We start from the raw sequence: 23,017 nt of genomic DNA, 5'->3' as shown, positions 1-23,017 counted from the left end.
ACACTGACACACAGCTCTCTCTCCTACATCACTGACCCTCTCTCTGTACGGCACACTGACACACAGCTCTCTCTCTCCTACATCACTGACCCTCTCTCTGTACGGCACACTGACACACAGCTCTCTCTCTCCTACATCACTGATCCTCTCTGTAAGACACACTGACACACAGCTCTCTCTCCTACATCACTGACCCTCTCTCTGTACGGCACACTGACACACAGCTCTCTCTCCTACATCACTGACCCTCTGTCTGTACGACACACTGACACACAGCTCTCTCTCCTACATCACTGACCCAATTCAATTCAATTCAATTCAAGGTGCTTTATTAGCATGACCAATGGGTACAATCAGTGTTGCCAAAGCAAATAAAAATAATAAAATTAACATAGAACAAAACAAAAATAGAAGTAAAATAAAATCTACAGACGTTACAGACATTTACAACAAAGACATATTATAAAATACTGACATATACTGTAGGCAGCTGGAGCATTATTGGGAGACGGACTCACTGTTCCTCAGGCTGTGACAGGAGATCACATACTGGGCTGCCAGATCAACTGAGTTCCCTCCTCCCTCTCCCAGTAGGATTGGGACCTGTTGTGGTTTTGGCAGGTGTGGGAACTCTGGGATTAGATTTCTGAATTTCGGGAAGAATGTTTCTCTAATCCCAGAGTATCTGTCACAGTGCAGTAGGAAGTGCACCTCTGTCTCTATTTCTCCCTGCTGGCAGTGGGAGCACAGCCTGTCCTCTCTGGGCAGCCAGGTCTGCCTGTATCGCCCAGTTTCTATGGCCAGGTTGTGGTCACTGAGCCTGTACTTCATCAGGGTCTGTTTCTGTTTGTTAATTTTTATTTTGGTCAAATATTCAGCTAGTGTGTATTGTCTGTTTAAGGTTCTGTAGCATTCCAGTTTATGTTGTGTTTGTGTGTGTGTGTCCCAGTGTGTGAGATATTGCTGTTTGATCTGTGCTGTGATGTGGTTGAGTCTTGGTTGTGGTGCTCTAGCAGTGCTGTCCTGAGGCTGGTTAATGTTGGTGTGGCTCAGGTCGGTGAGCCTCAGGACCAGCTGGCTCAGGGGGCTCTGTTTTGGGCTCAGCTCTTGGCTCAGCAGGGCTTTGTGGTGGTAGGAATTTTGGTCGCTGTTTTTTAGGTGTAGCCAATACTTTAATACTCTTTTCTGTATGTTTATCAATAGTGGGTACTGGCCTAATTCGGCCCTGCACCCGTTGTTAGGAGTTTTTCTCTGCACACGGAGTATGATTCTACAGATCTCCATGTGCAGAGTTTCTGTGGGGTGTTTGTCCCATTGGGTGTAATCATGGTCTGTGAGGGGACCCCACACTTCACTGCCGTATAGGGCAATGGGTTGGATTACACTTTCAAATATTTGGAGCCAGATTCTTGTTGGTGGGTTGATGTTGAAGAGCCTCCTTCTTATTGCGTAGAAAGCCCTGAGTGCCTTCTCCCTCAGTGCCTTCACTGCCAGGTCAAAACTCCCGGAAGAGCTGATGGTGAGGACCCTCTCTCTGTACGACACACTGACACACAACTCTCTCTCTCCTACATCACTGACCCTCTGTCTGTACGACACACTGACACACAGCTCTCTCTTTCCTACATCACTGACCCTCTCTGTACGACACACTGAGACACAGCTCTCTCTCTCCTACATCACTGACCCTCTCTGTACGACACACTGACACACAGCTCTCTCTCCTACATCACTGACCCTCTGTCTGTACGACACACTGACACACAGCTCTCTCTTCTACATCACTGACCCTCTGTCTGTACGACACACTGACACACAGCTCTCTCTCTCCTACATCACTGACCCTCTGTCTGTACGACACACTGACACACAGCTCTCTCTCCTACATCACTGACCCTCTCTGTACGACACACTGACACACAGCTCTCTCTTCTACATCACTGACCCTCTGTCTGTACGACACACTGACACACGGCTCTCTCTCTCCTTCATCACTGACCCTCTGTCTGTACGACACACTGACACACAGCTCTCTCTCTCCTACATCACTGACCCTCTGTCTGTATGACACTGACACACAGCTCTCTCTCCTACATCACTGACCCTCTGTCTGTACGACACACTGACACACAACTCTCTCTCTCCTACATCACTGACCCTCTGTCTGTACGACACACTGACACACAGCTCTCTCTCCTACATCACTGACCCTCTCTCTGTACGACACACTGACACACGGCTCTCTCTCCTACATCACTGATCCTCTGTCTGTACGACACACTGACACACAGCTCTCTCTCTCCTACATCACTGACCCTCTGTCTGTACGACACACTGACACACAGCTCTCTCTCTCCTACATCACTGACCCTCTGTCTGTACGACACACTGACACACAGCTCTCTCTCCTACATCACTGATCCTCTGTCTGTACGACACACTGACACACAGCTCTCTCTCTCCTACATCACTGACCCTCTGTCTGTACGACACACTGACACACAGCTCTCTCTCTCCTACATCACTGATCCTCTGTCTGTATGACACACTGACACACAGTTCTCTTTCCTACATCACTGACCCTCTGTCTGTACGACACACTGACACACAGCTCTCTCTCCTACATCACTGACCCTCTGTCTGTACGACACACTGACACACAGCTCTCTCTCCTACATCACTGACCCTCTGTCTGTACGACACACTGACACACAGCTCTCTCTCCTACATCACTGACCCTCTCTGTACGACACACTGACACACAGCTCTCTCTCCTACATCACTGACCCTCTGTCTGTACGACACACTGACACACAGCTCTCTCTCTCCTACATCACTGACCCTCTGTCTGTACGACACACTGACACACAGCTCTCTCTCCTACATCACTGACCCTCTGTCTGTACGACACACTGACACACAGCTCTCTCTCTCCTACATCACTGATCCTCTGTCTGTAAGACACACTGACACACAGCTCTCTCTCTCCTACATCACTGATCCTCTCTGTACGACACACTGACACACAGCTCTCTCTCTCCTACATCACTGACCCTCTGTCTGTACGGCACACTGACACACAGCTCTCTCTCCTACATCACTGACCCTCTCTCTGTACAGCACACTGACACACAGCTCTCTCTCCTACATCACTGATCCTCTCTGTACGACACACTGACACACAGCTCTCTCTCCTACATCACTGACCCTCTGTCTGTACGGCACACTGACACACAGCTCTCTCTCCTACATCACTGACCCTCTGTCTGTACGGCACACTGACACACAGCTCTCTCTCTCCTACATCACTGACCCTCTCTCTGTACAGCACACTGACACACAGCTCTCTCTCCTACATCACTGATCCTCTCTGTACGACACACTGACACACAGCTCTCTCTCCTACATCACTGACCCTCTGTCTGTACGACACACTGACACACAGCTCTCTCTCCTACATCACTGACCCTCTGTCTGTACGACACACTGACACACAGCTCTCTCTCCTACATCACTGACCCAATTCAATTCAATTCAATTCAAGGTGCTTTATTAGCATGACCAATGGGTACAATCAGTGTTGCCAAAGCAAATAAAAATAATAAAATTAACATAGAACAAAACAAAAATAGAAGTAAAATAAAATCTACAGACGTTACAGACATTTACAACAAAGACATATTATAAAATACTGACATATACTGTAGGCAGCTGGAGCATTATTGGGAGACGGACTCACTGTTCCTCAGGCTGTGACAGGAGATCACATACTGGGCTGCCAGATCAACTGAGTTCCCTCCTCCCTCTCCCAGTAGGATTGGGACCTGTTGTGGTTTTGGCAGGTGTGGGAACTCTGGGATTAGATTTCTGAATTTCGGGAAGAATGTTTCTCTAATCCCAGAGTATCTGTCACAGTGCAGTAGGAAGTGCACCTCTGTCTCTATTTCTCCCTGCTGGCAGTTGGAGCACAGCCTGTCCTCTCTGGGCAGCCAGGTCTGCCTGTATCGCCCAGTTTCTATGGCCAGGTTGTGGTCACTGAGCCTGTACTTCATCAGGGTCTGTTTCTGTTTGTTAATTTTTATTTTGGTCAAATATTCAGATAGTGTGTATTGTCTGTTTAAGGTTCTGTAGCATTCCAGTTTATGTTGTGTTTGTGTGTGTGTGTCCCAGTGTGTGAGATATTGCTGTTTGATCTGTGCTGTGATGTGGTTGAGTCTTGGTTGTGGTGCTCTAGCAGTGCTGTCCTGAGGCTGGTTAATGTTGGTGTGGCTCAGGTCGGTGAGCCTCAGGACCAGCTGGCTCAGGGGGCTCTGTTTTGGGCTCAGCTCTTGGCTCAGCAGGGCTTTGTGGTGGTAGGAATTTTGGTCGCTGTTTTTTAGGTGTAGCCAATACTTTAATACTCTTTTCTGTATGTTTATCAATAGTGGGTACTGGCCTAATTCGGCCCTGCACCCGTTGTTAGGAGTTTTTCTCTGCACACGGAGTATGATTCTACAGATCTCCATGTGCAGAGTTTCTGTGGGGTGTTTGTCCCATTGGGTGTAATCATGGTCTGTGAGGGGACCCCACACTTCACTGCCGTATAGGGCAATGGGTTGGATTACACTTTCAAATATTTGGAGCCAGATTCTTGTTGGTGGGTTGATGTTGAAGAGCCTCCTTCTTATTGCGTAGAAAGCCCTGAGTGCCTTCTCCCTCAGTGCCTTCACTGCCAGGTCAAAACTCCCGGAAGAGCTGATGGTGAGGACCCTCTCTCTGTACGACACACTGACACACAGTTCTCTCTCTCCTACATCACTGATCCTCTCTGTACGACACACTGACACACAGCTCTCTCTCTCCTACATCACTGACCCTCTGTCTGTACGACACACTGACACACAGCTCTCTCTCCTACATCACTGACCCTCTGTCTGTACGGCACACTGACACACAGCTCTCTCTCCTACATCACTGACCCTCTGTCTGTACGACACACTGACACACAGCTCTCTCTCTCCTACATCACTGATCCTCTGTCTGTACGACACACTGACACACAGCTCTCTCTCTCCTACATCACTGACCCTCTCTCTGTACGACACACTGACACACAGCTCTCTCTCCTTCGTCACTGATCCTCTGTCTGTACAGCACACTGACACACAGCTCTCTCTCCTACATCACTGATCCTCTGTCTTTACAGCACACTGACACACAGCTCTCTCTCTCCTACATCACTGACCCTCTGTCTGTACGACACACTGACACACAGCTCTCTCTTCTACATCACTGACCCTCTGTCTGTACGGCACACTGACACACAGCTCTCTCTCCTACATCACTGACCCTCTCTCTGTACGACACACTGACACACAGTTCTCTCTCCTACATCACTGACCCTCTGTCTGTACGACACACTGACACACAGCTCTCTCTCCTACATCACTTACTCACTCTCTGTACGACACACTGACACACAGCTCTCTCTCTCCTACATCACTGACCCTCTGTCTGTACGACACACTGACACACAGCTCTCTCTCCTACATCACTGACCCTCTCTCTGTACGACACACTGACACACAGCTCTCTCTCCTACATCACTGACCCTCTGTCTGTACGGCACACTGACACACAGCTCTCTCTCCTACATCACTGACCCTCTGTCTGTACGACACACTGACACACAGCCCTCTCTCCTACATCACTGACCCTCTCTCTGTACGGCACACTGACACACAGCTCTCTCTCTCCTACATCACTGACCCTCTGTCTCTACGACACACTGATACACAGCTCTCTCTCCTACATCACTGACCCTCTGTCTGTACGACAAAGTGACACACAGCTCTCTCTCCTACATCACTGACCCTCTGTCTCTACGACACACTGATACACAGCTCTCTCTCCTACATCACTGACCCTCTGTCTGTACGACACACTGACACACAGCTCTCTCTCCTACATCACTGACCCTCTGTCTGTACGACACACTGACACACAACTCTCTCTCTCCTACATCACTGACCCTCTGTCTGTACGACACACTGACACACAGCTCTCTCTCTCTCCTACATCACTGACCCTCTCTGTACGACACACTGACACACAGCTCTCTCTCTCCTACATCACTGACCCTCTGTCTGTATGGCACACTGACACACAGCTCTCTCTCCTACATCACTGACCCTCTCTCTGTACGACACACTGACACACGGCTCTCTCCTACATCACTGACTCACTCTCTGTACAGCACACTGACACACAGCTCTCTCTCCTACATCACTGACCCTCCCTCTGTACGACACACTGACACACAGCTCTCTCTCCTACATCACTGACCCCCTGTCTGTACGACACACTGACACACAGCTCTCTCTCCTACATCACTGACCCTCTGTCTGTACGACACACTGACACACAGCTCTCTCTCCTACATCACTGACCCTCTGTCTGTACGACACACTGACACACAGCTCTCTCTCTCCTACATCACTGACCCTCTGTCTGTACGACACACTGACACACAGCTTTCTCTCTCCTACATCACTGACCCTCTGTCTGTACGACACAGTGACACACAAGTCTCTCTCTCCTACATCACTGACCCTCTGTCTGTACGACACACTGACACACAGCTCTCTCTCTCCTACATCACTGACACTCTGTCTGTACGACACACTGACACACAGCTCTCTCTCCTACATCACTGACCCTCTCTCTGTACGACGCACTGATACACAGCTCTCTCTCCTACATCACTGACTCTCTGTCTGTACGACACACTGACACACAGCTCTCTCTCCTACATCACTGAACCTCTGTCTGTACGACACACTGACACACAGCTCTCTCTCTCCTACATCACTGACTCACTCTCTGTACGACACACTGACACACAGCTCTCTCCTACATCACTGACCCTCTTTCTGTACGACACACTGACACACAGCTCTCTCCTACATCACTGATCCTCTCTGTACGACACACTGACACACAGCTCTCTCTCCTACATCACTGACCCTCTGTCTGTACGACACACTGACACACGGCTCTCTCTCCTACATCACTGACCCTCTGTCTGTACGACACACTGACACACAGCTCTCTCTCCTACATCACTGACCCTCTGTCTGTACGACACACTGACACACAGCTCTCTCTCTCCTACATCACTGTCCCTCTGTCTGTACGGCACACTGACACACAGCTCTCTCTTCTACATCACTGACCCTCTGTCTGTACGACACACTGACACACAGCTCTCTCTCTCCTACATCACTGACCCTCTCTGTACGACACACTGACACACAGCTCTCTCTTCTACATCACTGACCCTCTGTCTGTACGACACACTGACACACAGCTCTCTCTCTCCTACATCACTGACCCTCTCTGTACGACACACTGACACACAGCTCTCTCTTCTACATCACTGACCCTCTGTCTGTAAGTCACACTGACACACAGCTCTCTCTCCTACATCACTGACCCTCTGTCTGTACGACACACTGACACACAGCTCTCTCTCTCCTACATCACTGACCCTCTCTGTACGACACACTGACACACAGCTCTCTCTTCTACATCACTGACCCTCTGTCTGTACGACACACTGACACACAGCTCTCTCTTTCCTACATCACTGACCCTCTCTGTACGACACACTGAGACACAGCTCTCTCTCTCCTACATCACTGACCCTCTCTGTACGACACACTGACACACAGCTCTCTCTCCTACATCACTGACCCTCTGTCTGTACGACACACTGACACACAGCTCTCTCTTCTACATCACTGACCCTCTGTCTGTACGACACACTGACACACAGCTCTCTCTCTCCTACATCACTGACCCTCTGTCTGTACGACACACTGACACACAGCTCTCTCTCCTACATCACTGACCCTCTCTGTACGACACACTGACACACAGCTCTCTCTTCTACATCACTGACCCTCTGTCTGTACGACACACTGACACACGGCTCTCTCTCTCCTTCATCACTGACCCTCTGTCTGTACGACACACTGACACACAGCTCTCTCTCTCCTACATCACTGACCCTCTGTCTGTATGACACTGACACACAGCTCTCTCTCCTACATCACTGACCCTCTGTCTGTACGACACACTGACACACAACTCTCTCTCTCCTACATCACTGACCCTCTGTCTGTACGACACACTGACACACAGCTCTCTCTCCTACATCACTGACCCTCTCTCTGTACGACACACTGACACACGGCTCTCTCTCCTACATCACTGATCCTCTGTCTGTACGACACACTGACACACAGCTCTCTCTCTCCTACATCACTGACCCTCTGTCTGTACGACACACTGACACACAGCTCTCTCTCTCCTACATCACTGACCCTCTGTCTGTACGACACACTGACACACAGCTCTCTCTCCTACATCACTGATCCTCTGTCTGTACGACACACTGACACACAGCTCTCTCTCTCCTACATCACTGACCCTCTGTCTGTACGACACACTGACACACAGCTCTCTCTCTCCTACATCACCTATCCTCTGTCTGTATGACACACTGACACACAGTTCTCTTTCCTACATCACTGACCCTCTGTCTGTACGACACACTGACACACAGCTCTCTCTCCTACATCACTGACCCTCTGTCTGTACGACACACTGACACACAGCTCTCTCTCCTACATCACTGACCCTCTGTCTGTACGACACACTGACACACAGCTCTCTCTCCTACATCACTGACCCTCTCTGTACGACACACTGACACACAGCTCTCTCTCCTACATCACTGACCCTCTGTCTGTACGACACACTGACACACAGCTCTCTCTCTCCTACATCACTGACCCTCTGTCTGTACGACACACTGACACACAGCTCTCTCTCCTACATCACTGACCCTCTGTCTGTACGACACACTGACACACAGCTCTCTCTCTCCTACATCACTGATCCTCTGTCTGTAAGACACACTGACACACAGCTCTCTCTCTCCTACATCACTGATCCTCTCTGTACGACACACTGACACACAGCTCTCTCTCTCCTACATCACTGACCCTCTGTCTGTACGGCACACTGACACACAGCTCTCTCTCCTACATCACTGACCCTCTCTCTGTACAGCACACTGACACACAGCTCTCTCTCCTACATCACTGATCCTCTCTGTACGACACACTGACACACAGCTCTCTCTCCTACATCACTGACCCTCTGTCTGTACGGCACACTGACACACAGCTCTCTCTCCTACATCACTGACCCTCTGTCTGTACGGCACACTGACACACAGCTCTCTCTCTCCTACATCACTGACCCTCTCTCTGTACAGCACACTGACACACAGCTCTCTCTCCTACATCACTGATCCTCTCTGTACGACACACTGACACACAGCTCTCTCTCCTACATCACTGACCCTCTGTCTGTACGACACACTGACACACAGCTCTCTCTCCTACATCACTGACCCTCTGTCTGTACGACACACTGACACACAGCTCTCTCTCCTACATCACTGACCCAATTCAATTCAATTCAATTCAAGGTGCTTTATTAGCATGACCAATGGGTACAATCAGTGTTGCCAAAGCAAATAAAAATAATAAAATTAACATAGAACAAAACAAAAATAGAAGTAAAATAAAATCTACAGACGTTACAGACATTTACAACAAAGACATATTATAAAATACTGACATATACTGTAGGCAGCTGGAGCATTATTGGGAGACGGACTCACTGTTCCTCAGGCTGTGACAGGAGATCACATACTGGGCTGCCAGATCAACTGAGTTCCCTCCTCCCTCTCCCAGTAGGATTGGGACCTGTTGTGGTTTTGGCAGGTGTGGGAACTCTGGGATTAGATTTCTGAATTTCGGGAAGAATGTTTCTCTAATCCCAGAGTATCTGTCACAGTGCAGTAGGAAGTGCACCTCTGTCTCTATTTCTCCCTGCTGGCAGTTGGAGCACAGCCTGTCCTCTCTGGGCAGCCAGGTCTGCCTGTATCGCCCAGTTTCTATGGCCAGGTTGTGGTCACTGAGCCTGTACTTCATCAGGGTCTGTTTCTGTTTGTTAATTTTTATTTTGGTCAAATATTCAGATAGTGTGTATTGTCTGTTTAAGGTTCTGTAGCATTCCAGTTTATGTTGTGTTTGTGTGTGTGTGTCCCAGTGTGTGAGATATTGCTGTTTGATCTGTGCTGTGATGTGGTTGAGTCTTGGTTGTGGTGCTCTAGCAGTGCTGTCCTGAGGCTGGTTAATGTTGGTGTGGCTCAGGTCGGTGAGCCTCAGGACCAGCTGGCTCAGGGGGCTCTGTTTTGGGCTCAGCTCTTGGCTCAGCAGGGCTTTGTGGTGGTAGGAATTTTGGTCGCTGTTTTTTAGGTGTAGCCAATACTTTAATACTCTTTTCTGTATGTTTATCAATAGTGGGTACTGGCCTAATTCGGCCCTGCACCCGTTGTTAGGAGTTTTTCTCTGCACACGGAGTATGATTCTACAGATCTCCATGTGCAGAGTTTCTGTGGGGTGTTTGTCCCATTGGGTGTAATCATGGTCTGTGAGGGGACCCCACACTTCACTGCCGTATAGGGCAATGGGTTGGATTACACTTTCAAATATTTGGAGCCAGATTCTTGTTGGTGGGTTGATGTTGAAGAGCCTCCTTCTTATTGCGTAGAAAGCCCTGAGTGCCTTCTCCCTCAGTGCCTTCACTGCCAGGTCAAAACTCCCGGAAGAGCTGATGGTGAGGACCCTCTCTCTGTACGACACACTGACACACAGTTCTCTCTCTCCTACATCACTGATCCTCTCTGTACGACACACTGACACACAGCTCTCTCTCTCCTACATCACTGACCCTCTGTCTGTACGACACACTGACACACAGCTCTCTCTCCTACATCACTGACCCTCTGTCTGTACGGCACACTGACACACAGCTCTCTCTCCTACATCACTGACCCTCTGTCTGTACGACACACTGACACACAGCTCTCTCTCTCCTACATCACTGATCCTCTGTCTGTACGACACACTGACACACAGCTCTCTCTCTCCTACATCACTGACCCTCTCTCTGTACGACACACTGACACACAGCTCTCTCTCCTTCGTCACTGATCCTCTGTCTGTACAGCACACTGACACACAGCTCTCTCTCCTACATCACTGATCCTCTGTCTTTACAGCACACTGACACACAGCTCTCTCTCTCCTACATCACTGACCCTCTGTCTGTACGACACACTGACACACAGCTCTCTCTTCTACATCACTGACCCTCTGTCTGTACGGCACACTGACACACAGCTCTCTCTCCTACATCACTGACCCTCTCTCTGTACGACACACTGACACACAGTTCTCTCTCCTACATCACTGACCCTCTGTCTGTACGACACACTGACACACAGCTCTCTCTCCTACATCACTGACCCTCTCTCTGTACGACACACTGACACACAGCTCTCTCTCCTACATCACTGACCCTCTGTCTGTACGGCACACTGACACACAGCTCTCTCTCCTACATCACTGACCCTCTGTCTGTACGACACACTGACACACAGCCCTCTCTCCTACATCACTGACCCTCTCTCTGTACGGCACACTGACACACAGCTCTCTCTCTCCTACATCACTGACCCTCTGTCTCTACGACACACTGATACACAGCTCTCTCTCCTACATCACTGACCCTCTGTCTGTACGACAAAGTGACACACAGCTCTCTCTCCTACATCACTGACCCTCTGTCTCTACGACACACTGATACACAGCTCTCTCTCCTACATCACTGACCCTCTGTCTGTACGACACACTGACACACAGCTCTCTCTCCTACATCACTGACCCTCTGTCTGTACGACACACTGACACACAACTCTCTCTCTCCTACATCACTGACCCTCTGTCTGTACGACACACTGACACACAGCTCTCTCTCTCTCCTACATCACTGACCCTCTCTGTACGACACACTGACACACAGCTCTCTCTCTCCTACATCACTGACCCTCTGTCTGTATGGCACACTGACACACAGCTCTCTCTCCTACATCACTGACCCTCTCTCTGTACGACACACTGACACACGGCTCTCTCCTACATCACTGACTCACTCTCTGTACAGCACACTGACACACAGCTCTCTCTCCTACATCACTGACCCTCCCTCTGTACGACACACTGACACACAGCTCTCTCTCCTACATCACTGACCCCCTGTCTGTACGACACACTGACACACAGCTCTCTCTCCTACATCACTGACCCTCTGTCTGTACGACACACTGACACACAGCTCTCTCTCCTACATCACTGACCCTCTGTCTGTACGACACACTGACACACAGCTCTCTCTCTCCTACATCACTGACCCTCTGTCTGTACGACACACTGACACACAGCTTTCTCTCTCCTACATCACTGACCCTCTGTCTGTACGACACAGTGACACACAAGTCTCTCTCTCCTACATCACTGACCCTCTGTCTGTACGACACACTGACACACAGCTCTCTCTCTCCTACATCACTGACACTCTGTCTGTACGACACACTGACACACAGCTCTCTCTCCTACATCACTGACCCTCTCTCTGTACGACGCACTGATACACAGCTCTCTCTCCTACATCACTGACTCTCTGTCTGTACGACACACTGACACACAGCTCTCTCTCCTACATCACTGAACCTCTGTCTGTACGACACACTGACACACAGCTCTCTCTCTCCTACATCACTGACTCACTCTCTGTACGACACACTGACACACAGCTCTCTCCTACATCACTGATCCTCTCTGTACGACACACTGACACACAGCTCTCTCTCCTACATCACTGACCCTCTGTCTGTACGACACACTGACACACGGCTCTCTCTCCTACATCACTGACCCTCTGTCTGTACGACACACTGACACACAGCTCTCTCTCCTACATCACTGACCCTCTGTCTGTACGACACACTGACACACAGCTCTCTCTCTCCTACATCACTGTCCCTCTGTCTGTACGGCACACTGACACACAGCTCTCTCTTCTACATCACTGACCCTCTGTCTGTACGACACACTGACACACAGCTCTCTCTCTCCTACATCACTGACCCTCTCTGTACGACACACTGACACACAGCTCTCTCTTCTACATCACTGACCCTCTGTCTGTACGACACACTGACACACAGCTCTCTCTCTCCTACATCACTGACCCTCTCTGTACGACACACTGACACACAGCTCTCTCTTCTACATCACTGACCCTCTGTCTGTAAGTCACACTGACACACAGCTCTCTCTCCTACATCACTGACCCTCTGTCTGTACGACACACTGACACACAGCTCTCTCTCTCCTACATCACTGACCCTCTCTGTACGACACACTGACACACAGCTCTCTCTTCTACATCACTGACCCTCTGTCTGTACGACACACTGACACACAGCTCTCTCTTTCCTACATCACTGACCCTCTCTGTACGACACACTGAGACACAGCTCTCTCTCTCCTACATCACTGACCCTCTCTGTACGACACACTGACACACAGCTCTCTCTCCTACATCACTGACCCTCTGTCTGTACGACACACTGACACACAGCTCTCTCTTCTACATCACTGACCCTCTGTCTGTACGACACACTGACACACAGCTCTCTCTCTCCTACATCACTGACCCTCTGTCTGTACGACACACTGACACACAGCTCTCTCTCCTACATCACTGACCCTCTCTGTACGACACACTGACACACAGCTCTCTCTTCTACATCACTGACCCTCTGTCTGTACGACACACTGACACACGGCTCTCTCTCTCCTTCATCACTGACCCTCTGTCTGTACGACACACTGACACACAGCTCTCTCTCTCCTACATCACTGACCCTCTGTCTGTATGACACACTGACACACAGCTCTCTCTCCTACATCACTGACCCTCTGTCTGTACGACACACTGACACACAACTCTCTCTCTCCTACATCACTGACCCTCTGTCTGTACGACACACTGACACACAGCTCTCTCTCCTACATCACTGACCCTCTGTCTGTACGACACACTGACACACAGCTCTCTCTCTCCTACATCACTGACCCTCTCTCTGTACGACACACTGACACACGGCTCTCTCTCCTACATCACTGATCCTCTGTCTGTACGACACACTGACACACAGCTCTCTCTCTCCTACATCACTGACCCTCTGTCTGTACGACACACTGACACACAGCTCTCTCTCTCCTACATCACTGACCCTCTGTCTGTACGACACACTGACACACAGCTCTCTCTCCTACATCACTGATCCTCTGTCTGTACGACACACTGACACACAGCTCTCTCTCTCCTACATCACTGACCCTCTGTCTGTACGACACACTGACACACAGCTCTCTCTCTCCTACATCACTGATCCTCTGTCTGTACGACACACTGACACACAGCTCTCTCTCCTACATCACTGACCCTCTGTCTGTACGACACACTGACACACAGCTCTCTCTCCTACATCACTGACCCTCTGTCTGTACGACACACTGACACACAGCTCTCTCTCCTACATCACTGACCCTCTCTGTACGACACACTGACACACAGCTCTCTCTCCTACATCACTGACCCTCTGTCTGTACGACACACTGACACACAGCTCTCTCTCTCCTACATCACTGACCCTCTGTCTGTACGACACACTGACACACAGCTCTCTCTCCTACATCACTGACCCTCTGTCTGTACGACACACTGACACACAGCTCTCTCTCTCCTACATCACTGATCCTCTGTCTGTAAGACACACTGACACACAGCTCTCTCTCTCCTACATCACTGATCCTCTCTGTACGACACACTGACACACAGCTCTCTCTCTCCTACATCACTGACCCTCTGTCTGTACGGCACACTGACACACAGCTCTCTCTCCTACATCACTGACCCTCTCTCTGTACAGCACACTGACACACAGCTCTCTCTCCTACATCACTGATCCTCTCTGTACGACACACTGACACACAGCTCTCTCTCCTACATCACTGACCCTCTGTCTGTACGGCACACTGACACACAGCTCTCTCTCCTACATCACTGACCCTCTGTCTGTACGGCACACTGACACACAGCTCTCTCTCTCCTACATCACTGACCCTCTCTCTGTACGACACACTGACACACGGCTCTCTCTCTCCTACATCACTGATCCTCTGTCTCTACGACACACTGATACACAGCTCTCTCCTACATCACTGACCCTCTCTGTACGGCACACTGACACACAGCTCTCTCTCCTACATCACTGACCCTCTGTCTGTACGACACACTGACACACAGCTCTCTCTCCTACATCACTGACCCTCTGTCTGTACGACACACTGACACACGGCTCTCTCTCCTACATCACTGATCCTCTGTCTGTACGGCACACTGACACACAGCTCTCTCCTACATCACTGACCCTCTGTCTGTACGACACACTGACACACAGCTCTCTCTCCTACATCACTGACCCTCTGTCTGTACGACACACTGACACACGGCTCTCTCTCTCCTACATCACTGACCCTCTCTGTACGACACACTGACACACAGCTCTCTCTCCTACATCACTGACCCTCTGTCTGTACGACACACTGACACACAGCTCTCTCTCTCCTACATCACTGACCCTCTGTCTGTATGACACACTGACACAGAGCTCTCTCTCCTACATCACTGACCCTCTGTCTGTACGACACACTGACACACAGCTCTCTCTCCTACATCACTGACACTCTGTCTGTACGACACACTGACACACAGCTCTCTCTCCTACATCACTGACCCTCTCTCTGTATGACACACTGACACACAGCTCTCTCTCTCCTACATCACTGATCCTCTGTCTGTACGACACACTGACACACAGCTCTCTCTCTCCTACATCACTGACCCTCTCTCTGTACGGCACACTGACACACAGCTCTCTCTCCTACATCACTGACCCTCTGTCTGTACGACACTGACACACAGCTCTCTCTCTCCTACATCACTGATCCTCTGTCTGTACGGCACACTGACACACAGCTCTCTCTCCTACATCACTGACCCTCTGTCTGTACGACACACTGACACACAGCTCTCTCTCCTACATCACTGACCCTCTGTCTGTACGACACACTGACACACAGCTCTCTCTCCTACATCACTGATCCTCTCTGTACGACACACTGACACACAGCTCTCTCTCTCCTACATCACTGATCCTCTGTCTGTACGACACACTGACACACAGCTCTCTCTCTCCTACATCACTGACCCTCTGTCTCTACGACACACTGATACACAGCTCTCTCTCCTACATCACTGACCCTCTGTCTGTACGACACACTGACACACAGCTCTCTCTCCTACATCACTGACCCTCTCTCTGTACGACACACTGACACATGGCTCTCTCTCCTACATCACTGATCCTCTGTCTGTACGACACTGACACACAGCTCTCTCTCCTACATCACTGACCCTCTGTCTGTACGACACACTGACACACAGCTCTCTCTCCTACATCACTGACCCTCTCTCTGTACGACACACTGACGCACAGCTCTCTCTCCTACATCACTGACCCTCTGTCTGTACGGCACACTGACACACAGCTCTCTCCTATATCACTGACCCTCTGTCTGTACGACACACTGACACACAGTTCTCTCTCCTACATCACTGACCCTCTGTCTGTACGACACACTGACACACAGTTCTCTCTCCTACATCACTGACCCTCTGTCTGTACGACACACTGACACACAGCTCTCTCTCCTACATTACTGACCCTCTCTCTCAAGGTCCTGTAAGAATATTAGTGCGAGTCACGAGTTCACATCAGGAAGAGAGTTCGCTCGGATTCACTGACTGTCCCTTCTGATCCAGGATGATCCACACTTTCTCTAGGAGTGCGATTAGACTACGATATGAAATAAATATTCTAAAATACAGGAAACAGAGGGATCCTGAACACGCAGAGGAACCCAGATGTCTGCACCAGCGCGAGAAACACAGTGGACTCTAAACACAGTGAGCAGCATCACACCAGATCCATAACGAGCCCATCGTGATGATGGTGTCAAAACAGCAGTCAGGTTGTCTCAGAAGATCAGACAGCTGTATTCAACAGTTTTTAGCAACTGAGATACTGAGACAGACTCACGCCTGTCACTCTGTGGTGCTCAGCTCTTTCTTTCAACAGGTCCAGCAGCTGAGGAATATTCACCTTGGGCACCTGAGACTGGGGGCTCACTGTCTGTGGGAGATGAGCCTGATGAAGTTAGCAGAACCAAAGTAAGTGTTTATACTACAGGAAAAGTCTTTACCTCCACACGTGTGAGATCTCCTCTCCTACACTGGAGAAACACCTCTGAGTCTTTACCTTCACACCTGTGACATCTCCTCTCCTACACTGGAGAAACACCTGTATCTTTACCTCCACACCTGTGACATCTCTATTCGTTTTCAGGTCCCGGGGAACGTGACTGAATTCACTCCTGAAATAAAATTTCAGAACAGGAAGGAAACCTACAGGTACCTGATATTTTGGGCTTTTTTGCCGTCCTTTGCTTAACAAGCAAAAATGAGATTAAAACATAGGAAGTCCTGAACATCACTAAAAGGCATAATTTGAGGCCGAAAGACCTTCAGTACAAACAGAATTCCAGAACACACTGCTCGATGTTACATACAGACCCCTTGTTTGTCTCGTTATTTTAAATGCACAGTTTCCTGTGCTCCCAGTGAGGAGCTGCCAGATGTCAGTTCTGCTCACTTGCACGACAGCAGTCTAGGTAAACTCCATTTCCCACAAGGCCACTGGTCTACTTCCTGTGCCACTCCTCCCTCTGACTTGCTAAGCTGCCCGTCAATCATAATGTCATCCCGGTCCAGCCAAGTATCTTGCGGTATCTCAGCGGAAGCGCTCAGTTGCCATGGCAGTGGACTGAATAAAAGTCAGCAGAAGGGATTTTCACAGTCACATCTTTTTCCAGAGACTCGCTCTCCTGCAACCTGACAGCTTCACGGAGAAATGACACTAAAATAGATACATTGCTTCAGTCTCGCCCATCACTACGGTCTCCTGTGTACTTTCACACCAGACTGAAACTTAAACACTCGGAGCACTCATATCACGTATCATTAGTCCTTAAAACAATAACGAGAGGAATTCAGTAGCTTCTTCTTAGCTAAGGAAGAGGTGTTAGTGGGGCCAGCAGGGGGTGCTCTCACCCTGTGGTCCATGTGGGTCCTAATCCCCAACTATAGTGACAGGGACACTATACTGTAAACAGGCGCCGTCCTTCGAATGAGACGTAAAACCGAGGTCCTGACTCTCCGTGGTCATTAAAAATCCCAGGGTGTTTCTCGAAAAGAGTAGGGGTGTTACCCCGGCATCCTGGCCAGATTTCCCATTGGCCCTTACTAATCATGGCCTCCTAATAATCCCCATCTATGAATTGGCTACAGTACATCACTCTGCTCTCCTCCCCACTGAGAGCCGATGTGTGGTGAGCGTTCTGGCGCACTATGGCTGCCGTCGCATCATCCAGGTGGGGCTGCACATTGGTGGTGGTGGAGGGGAGTCCCCATTACCTGTAAAGTGCTTTGAGTGGAGTGTCCAGAAAAGCGCTATATAAGTGTAAGCAATAATAATAATAATAATAATAATAATAAGGATAAACATGCCAGACTGCAGTAGGGAAGTGTGGAACCTCTATATTTCTGTGTCTCCAGTGTCAGTGCTGTGTCTTTGTCACACAGTCCTCCCTCAGTTCTCTCTTTGTGTCACTGTACTGCAAGCGTAGAATTTCTTTATTTTGTCTCCAGTGTCAATGCCCTGATGTCTGTGGTGTCCCCTGTCTCTGTGGAGTGTTGAAAGTGTGGTGTCCTCTGTCTCTGTGCAGTGTGTTGACAGTGTGCTGTCCTGTGCAGGTATCTCTGCCCGTCCGCGGGTCAGTTCTGGTGCCGTGTCACTGGGCTGGTGTTTGTGATGGCGTCGGGGGGCGAACTGGAGTATCAGACCACACACTGGGACATGGCGCTCCTGTCCCCCACTGGCCAGCATCCTGCAGGACCCCTGTTTGACATACACTGCCCCCAGGGGGCGCTGACGGAACTGCAGCTACCTCACTGCGAGATCGATGGCCGTGAGTCTCAGGCGATGTTAACAGTTTCTGTATTGACAGTGAGTACAGCTTCAGCTCAGCTACAGCAGGAGACTACCCTCTACCACAGAGTCTGGTGACAGTTTGCCCTCTGTGTAACAGTGTGAATGAAGATGAGGTTGCTTCTGGGATATGCTGGACTCATCCCTCTCTCCAGCCTCTGGAATCTGTTCCAATCCATTACTGAACCTCAATCCCAGGGCTTCATTACTGGCCCTTAATTAATCTCAGTTAAAGACTTCATTACTTTAATTCAGTTATTCATGACCACCGAAGGCCATGTCACATCGTTAACAGAAATAATCAGTGATCTTCAGCCCTAAGTGTCGTGTCATGTCACTAGGTTGAAAGATGAGCTGGAATGGAAGTCAATGAGGAGCAGAGCTTTGTGAGCCTCTCCATTCCGGCAGTCCTCTACTGTGGACGTGACTGATTGTCGAATCACACTGGAGCCAACGTACTCAGGTTTAACCAAGACAAGCTCCTCCAGCATTGAGTTGATGGTCTCTGGTTTACAAACCCATCTCGCTGACTCGGCACTTGAGGCCTAACTGGAAAATACTAACCAAGTCGGAACCGAAGGTGGTCCAACTCCACAAAGGTGCTGCACCCACTGCTCTGAGCCCAAAGTCTTATAGCTGAGAGGGATGAGTCCTTGGAACAAACAGGGAACAGCTGGGGTGGAGTCTAGGGGTGTAACTGAATCGTGGGGCTCTCCTACTGGAATGGAAGCTGTGAAGATGTGAGCAGTCTTACAACAAACAGCCAAAGGAATCATGACTCACTCAGTGTCTTCCTGCAGGCAGGAGTGACTTCCTGTCGGTGGCCCATGTGAGCTGTGGTAATCTTGAGGTGCTGTCGCCCCTGGAGGTGACACAGACCCATGTGAGGGTGTCCATCGCCGGCCTGTCCCTGTGGGGCCTCGTGAAGAGCGTGTTCAGATTCAATGTCAAGGGACAGGTGCTGCTGTTCCTGAGGCCGGGGGATGGCGTGGACCTGCTGCCCAAGTTGAATGTGTTTGTGCTCCCTGAGAACGTACTTCTCAGCCAGGTACAGGGGACTTCCTGTCTCTCTGTCTGTCTACCTCCCCAACACTTCCCGTCTCTCTGCCTGTCTACCTCTCCAGCACTTCTTGTCTCTATTTGTCTTTCTCTCCCAACACTTCCCGTCTCTATGCCTGTCTACCTCTCCAGCACTTCCTGTCCCTCTGTCTGTCTCTCCAGCACTTCCTGTCTCTGTCCGTCTGTTTCTCCAGCACAACGTCGTGGCATGTTTCTGTTCCCCCGTTCCCAGCAGTGTCACCCTGTCCTCTCCTCTCCTCCACAGGTCACCGAGCAGCAGGACTGCAGGAGCTCCCTCATTCAGACGAGCTCAACCTGTAAACTGACACCGAAAGCGACGTACAGAGTGTCCAGCAGCAGCAAGAAGACTGAGATAATCCAGCCTGAGGTAATGGTTCGCCTGTGACACAGACGGAGATCACTGGCCTTTATGACCCAAACTGTTGAGAGAGCATGAGGGAGAGACTGAAAGATCTAGAGAGAGAGAAGCAGGAAAGACTCGGGTCATGAAAGGATGATCTGAGTATCATCAGTATCATCAAAACAATGAAACAGGTGGACCCATCCAGCAGATACACAGAGAAAGGAAGGGGCCCGAGTTCTGACACGTGAAGAACACCGGGGGGGAGAAGGCCAGAGCCTCACCAGGACACTTGGAAAGAGCAGTTCAAGGGACAAGAAGAGAACCAGCCAAGAGCAGCACCTGAAATACCCAGGACAGGAAGAGGATGTGGCCAGTCATGTCAGAGGTCAAGGAGAATTGGGATAGTGGAGAGAGAAGCAGAAAGCAGAGTCACAGAGTCTGTAGAGGGAGTCCAGCTGACTTCATGCTCAAAAAGGATTTGCCTGCGTGACAGACTGCTAGCTTTTTAACACAGCGTTACTGTTGTTCTTCCAGTCCGAGTGCTTTTACTGCAGTTATGGCCCGAATTTCCACCCCACATTCGAGGTGTTCCTGGCCCACGGTGCGATGAGACTGGACCTGGTGTTGCTGAAATGCGCCACAAAGGATGGAGAAAAGAGGGTGTGGAGCCGCATTGTGCAGCTGCCAGGTAACAGATCTACTGAGAACATGGTGGGTTAGAGGTCAGTATGGCCTGCTAGTGAGTGTGACAATCATGCCAGGCAATAGCTGACTTGAGATGCATCTTGTGTGTCCTGTGGGTGAGTAGTGTCTTTATACTGTGTCCTGTGGGTGCTGTGCTGGTCAGGGTGAACATGGCTCTGTCTCTTTCTCTCTCTGCAGTCCCTGCTGTTGAGACCAGGACCCCAAATACTTCTGCCCCTCAGAGTGAGTCCCTCTGTCCTCTTTGAGTATCTAGAGCTGGTTCCTCAGCTGGTTGTGTAGGAGCAGCCAGTAGAAGGGTGTCTGTGTTTGTTTCAGGAATCGCGCTCACCAGCAGCGAAGGGTGGGCAGGAGCCTTGAATGAAGTGATCGAGGAGCTGGAAGCAAACGAGTACAAGAAGCTGAAGAACATTCTGCACCAGAAGGGGATGCCCCGGGGTACACTTGAAGACACCGAGAAGCAGGACCTGGCCCACAGGATCGTCTCCCACTTCGGAACGGAGGTGTCTGTTCACGTCGTTAAGGAAGCCATGGCCAGCATTCCTCGGAACGACCCAGTGATACAAGGATTACTGAAGCCCTTTGTGGAGCAGCTGAGATAGAGAAGGAGCGTTAGGACACCCTGTAGGACTACAGTGTTTCACCATGAGGGAGTCACTCCTGAGGGACACACAGTCGTCCTCTCTTGGCTCACAGCAACGCCCCTGAGCCACACAGAGAGCGTGAGGAAGCTGAAGTGGAAATCTAATAAGTAAATTGATTCTTAAAAATGTAGAGAGCTTTGAAAAAAATATATTGGTGCTTTTAGATAATATATTTCAAGGATGTAACTGCTGTGCTACAGTACGTGCAGAATTTTAGAAAACAGTTCGTCAACAAAGTACACTGTTTAGGTTAGTTTAGAAGACAATGTACCAAAACAATATACAGATGCAGCCATTCAAAGTGCGCGGTAAAGACACCGCAGTACAGATACCGCAGGTAAGATGACACGCGATACCGCGGTGCGTGATTGGTTGACCGACAGGGGCACTCGTGGTCCGTTGGTCTGTCGTAGAAAGACTTACTGTACTGTAAACGTCTTTACTGTGCCCGTTGTAGATATTGAATTTTACCACTGAAGGGAAATCTTAGTAGCTGAGCATAAAAAGAATAGGAGCATACTGTAACGCGTGTGAAGGCCATAAACGATATTAATTTTGGAACGTAAACATACAGTATATGGCTGGTCTTGGTACTTTAAAGAAAAAAATACGCACCAGTATTCCATTTCTCCCTAAACATTGTAAGCTTCGAAGTCTTTAACTAACGTGATACCGGAGTCAACAAGCATACTTTTAGAATTTGATTAAAAGGGAATATAATATGGAATCGCGTATCTCAATAATTTAATAACGGTATGATTATATCCGTGTACTGCGGCAGAGCTATGTAGGGCTGTTTCGCCTGCCTGATCATGTGAGCTGTCTTGTAGCCTACTGGTCTAGGTGCGTGACCACCAGCTGGTAGGTTGGGTGTTCGAATCCAGCTGGTACTGGACTTTTCATTTTTATTTATTTATTTTTTAATCGCGTAACATAAACATATTACCGTATGCAAACTGTACTGTATACAGTATGTATATGTATATTTAATGTCTTAACTGTGCCCGTTTAATTGAATTTAAAAAACATATTTAACACGAACATTAA

The 23,017-nt window shown here is 49.7% G+C and overlaps 3 protein-coding genes across 3 annotated transcripts in view; all 3 read left to right on the top strand.

Moving 5' to 3' along the window:
• LOC138243445 (uncharacterized) overlaps positions 1-23,017 on the top strand; it is a 252,123-nt gene that overhangs the window by 12,714 nt on the left and 216,392 nt on the right. The window lies entirely within an intron of this gene.
• LOC138243370 (GTPase IMAP family member 8-like) overlaps positions 1-23,017 on the top strand; it is an 83,456-nt gene that overhangs the window by 5,626 nt on the left and 54,813 nt on the right. The window lies entirely within an intron of this gene.
• On the top strand, positions 16,997-22,493 carry LOC138243463 (uncharacterized). Its single transcript, XM_069199094.1, has 9 exons — positions 16,997-17,061; positions 17,234-17,325; positions 17,501-17,565; positions 18,967-19,181; positions 20,002-20,249; positions 20,526-20,648; positions 21,159-21,312; positions 21,507-21,551; positions 21,645-22,493. The coding sequence occupies exons 4-9, from the start codon at positions 19,025-19,027 to the stop codon at positions 21,926-21,928; spliced, it is 1,011 nt and encodes a 336-aa protein (XP_069055195.1). The 5' UTR covers positions 16,997-17,061; positions 17,234-17,325; positions 17,501-17,565; positions 18,967-19,024; the 3' UTR covers positions 21,929-22,493.

Source organism: Lepisosteus oculatus, chromosome 14, assembly GCF_040954835.1.
Source record: "Lepisosteus oculatus isolate fLepOcu1 chromosome 14, fLepOcu1.hap2, whole genome shotgun sequence".
Taxonomy (NCBI): Eukaryota; Metazoa; Chordata; class Actinopteri; order Semionotiformes; family Lepisosteidae; genus Lepisosteus; species Lepisosteus oculatus.
This window is presented reverse-complemented; position numbering and strand designations above follow the sequence as displayed.

Excerpts from the sequence above, each read along its gene's own strand:
- LOC138243463 (XM_069199094.1), top strand. The coding sequence starts at position 19,025 with ATGGCGTCGGGGGGCGAACTGGAGTATCAGACCACACACTGGGACATG. Across the intron at positions 19,182-20,001 it reads TCACTGCGAGATCGATGGCC|GCAGGAGTGACTTCCTGTCG; the intron begins GTGAGTCTCAGG and ends GTCTTCCTGCAG. Across the intron at positions 20,250-20,525 it reads AGAACGTACTTCTCAGCCAG|GTCACCGAGCAGCAGGACTG; the intron begins GTACAGGGGACT and ends TCTCCTCCACAG.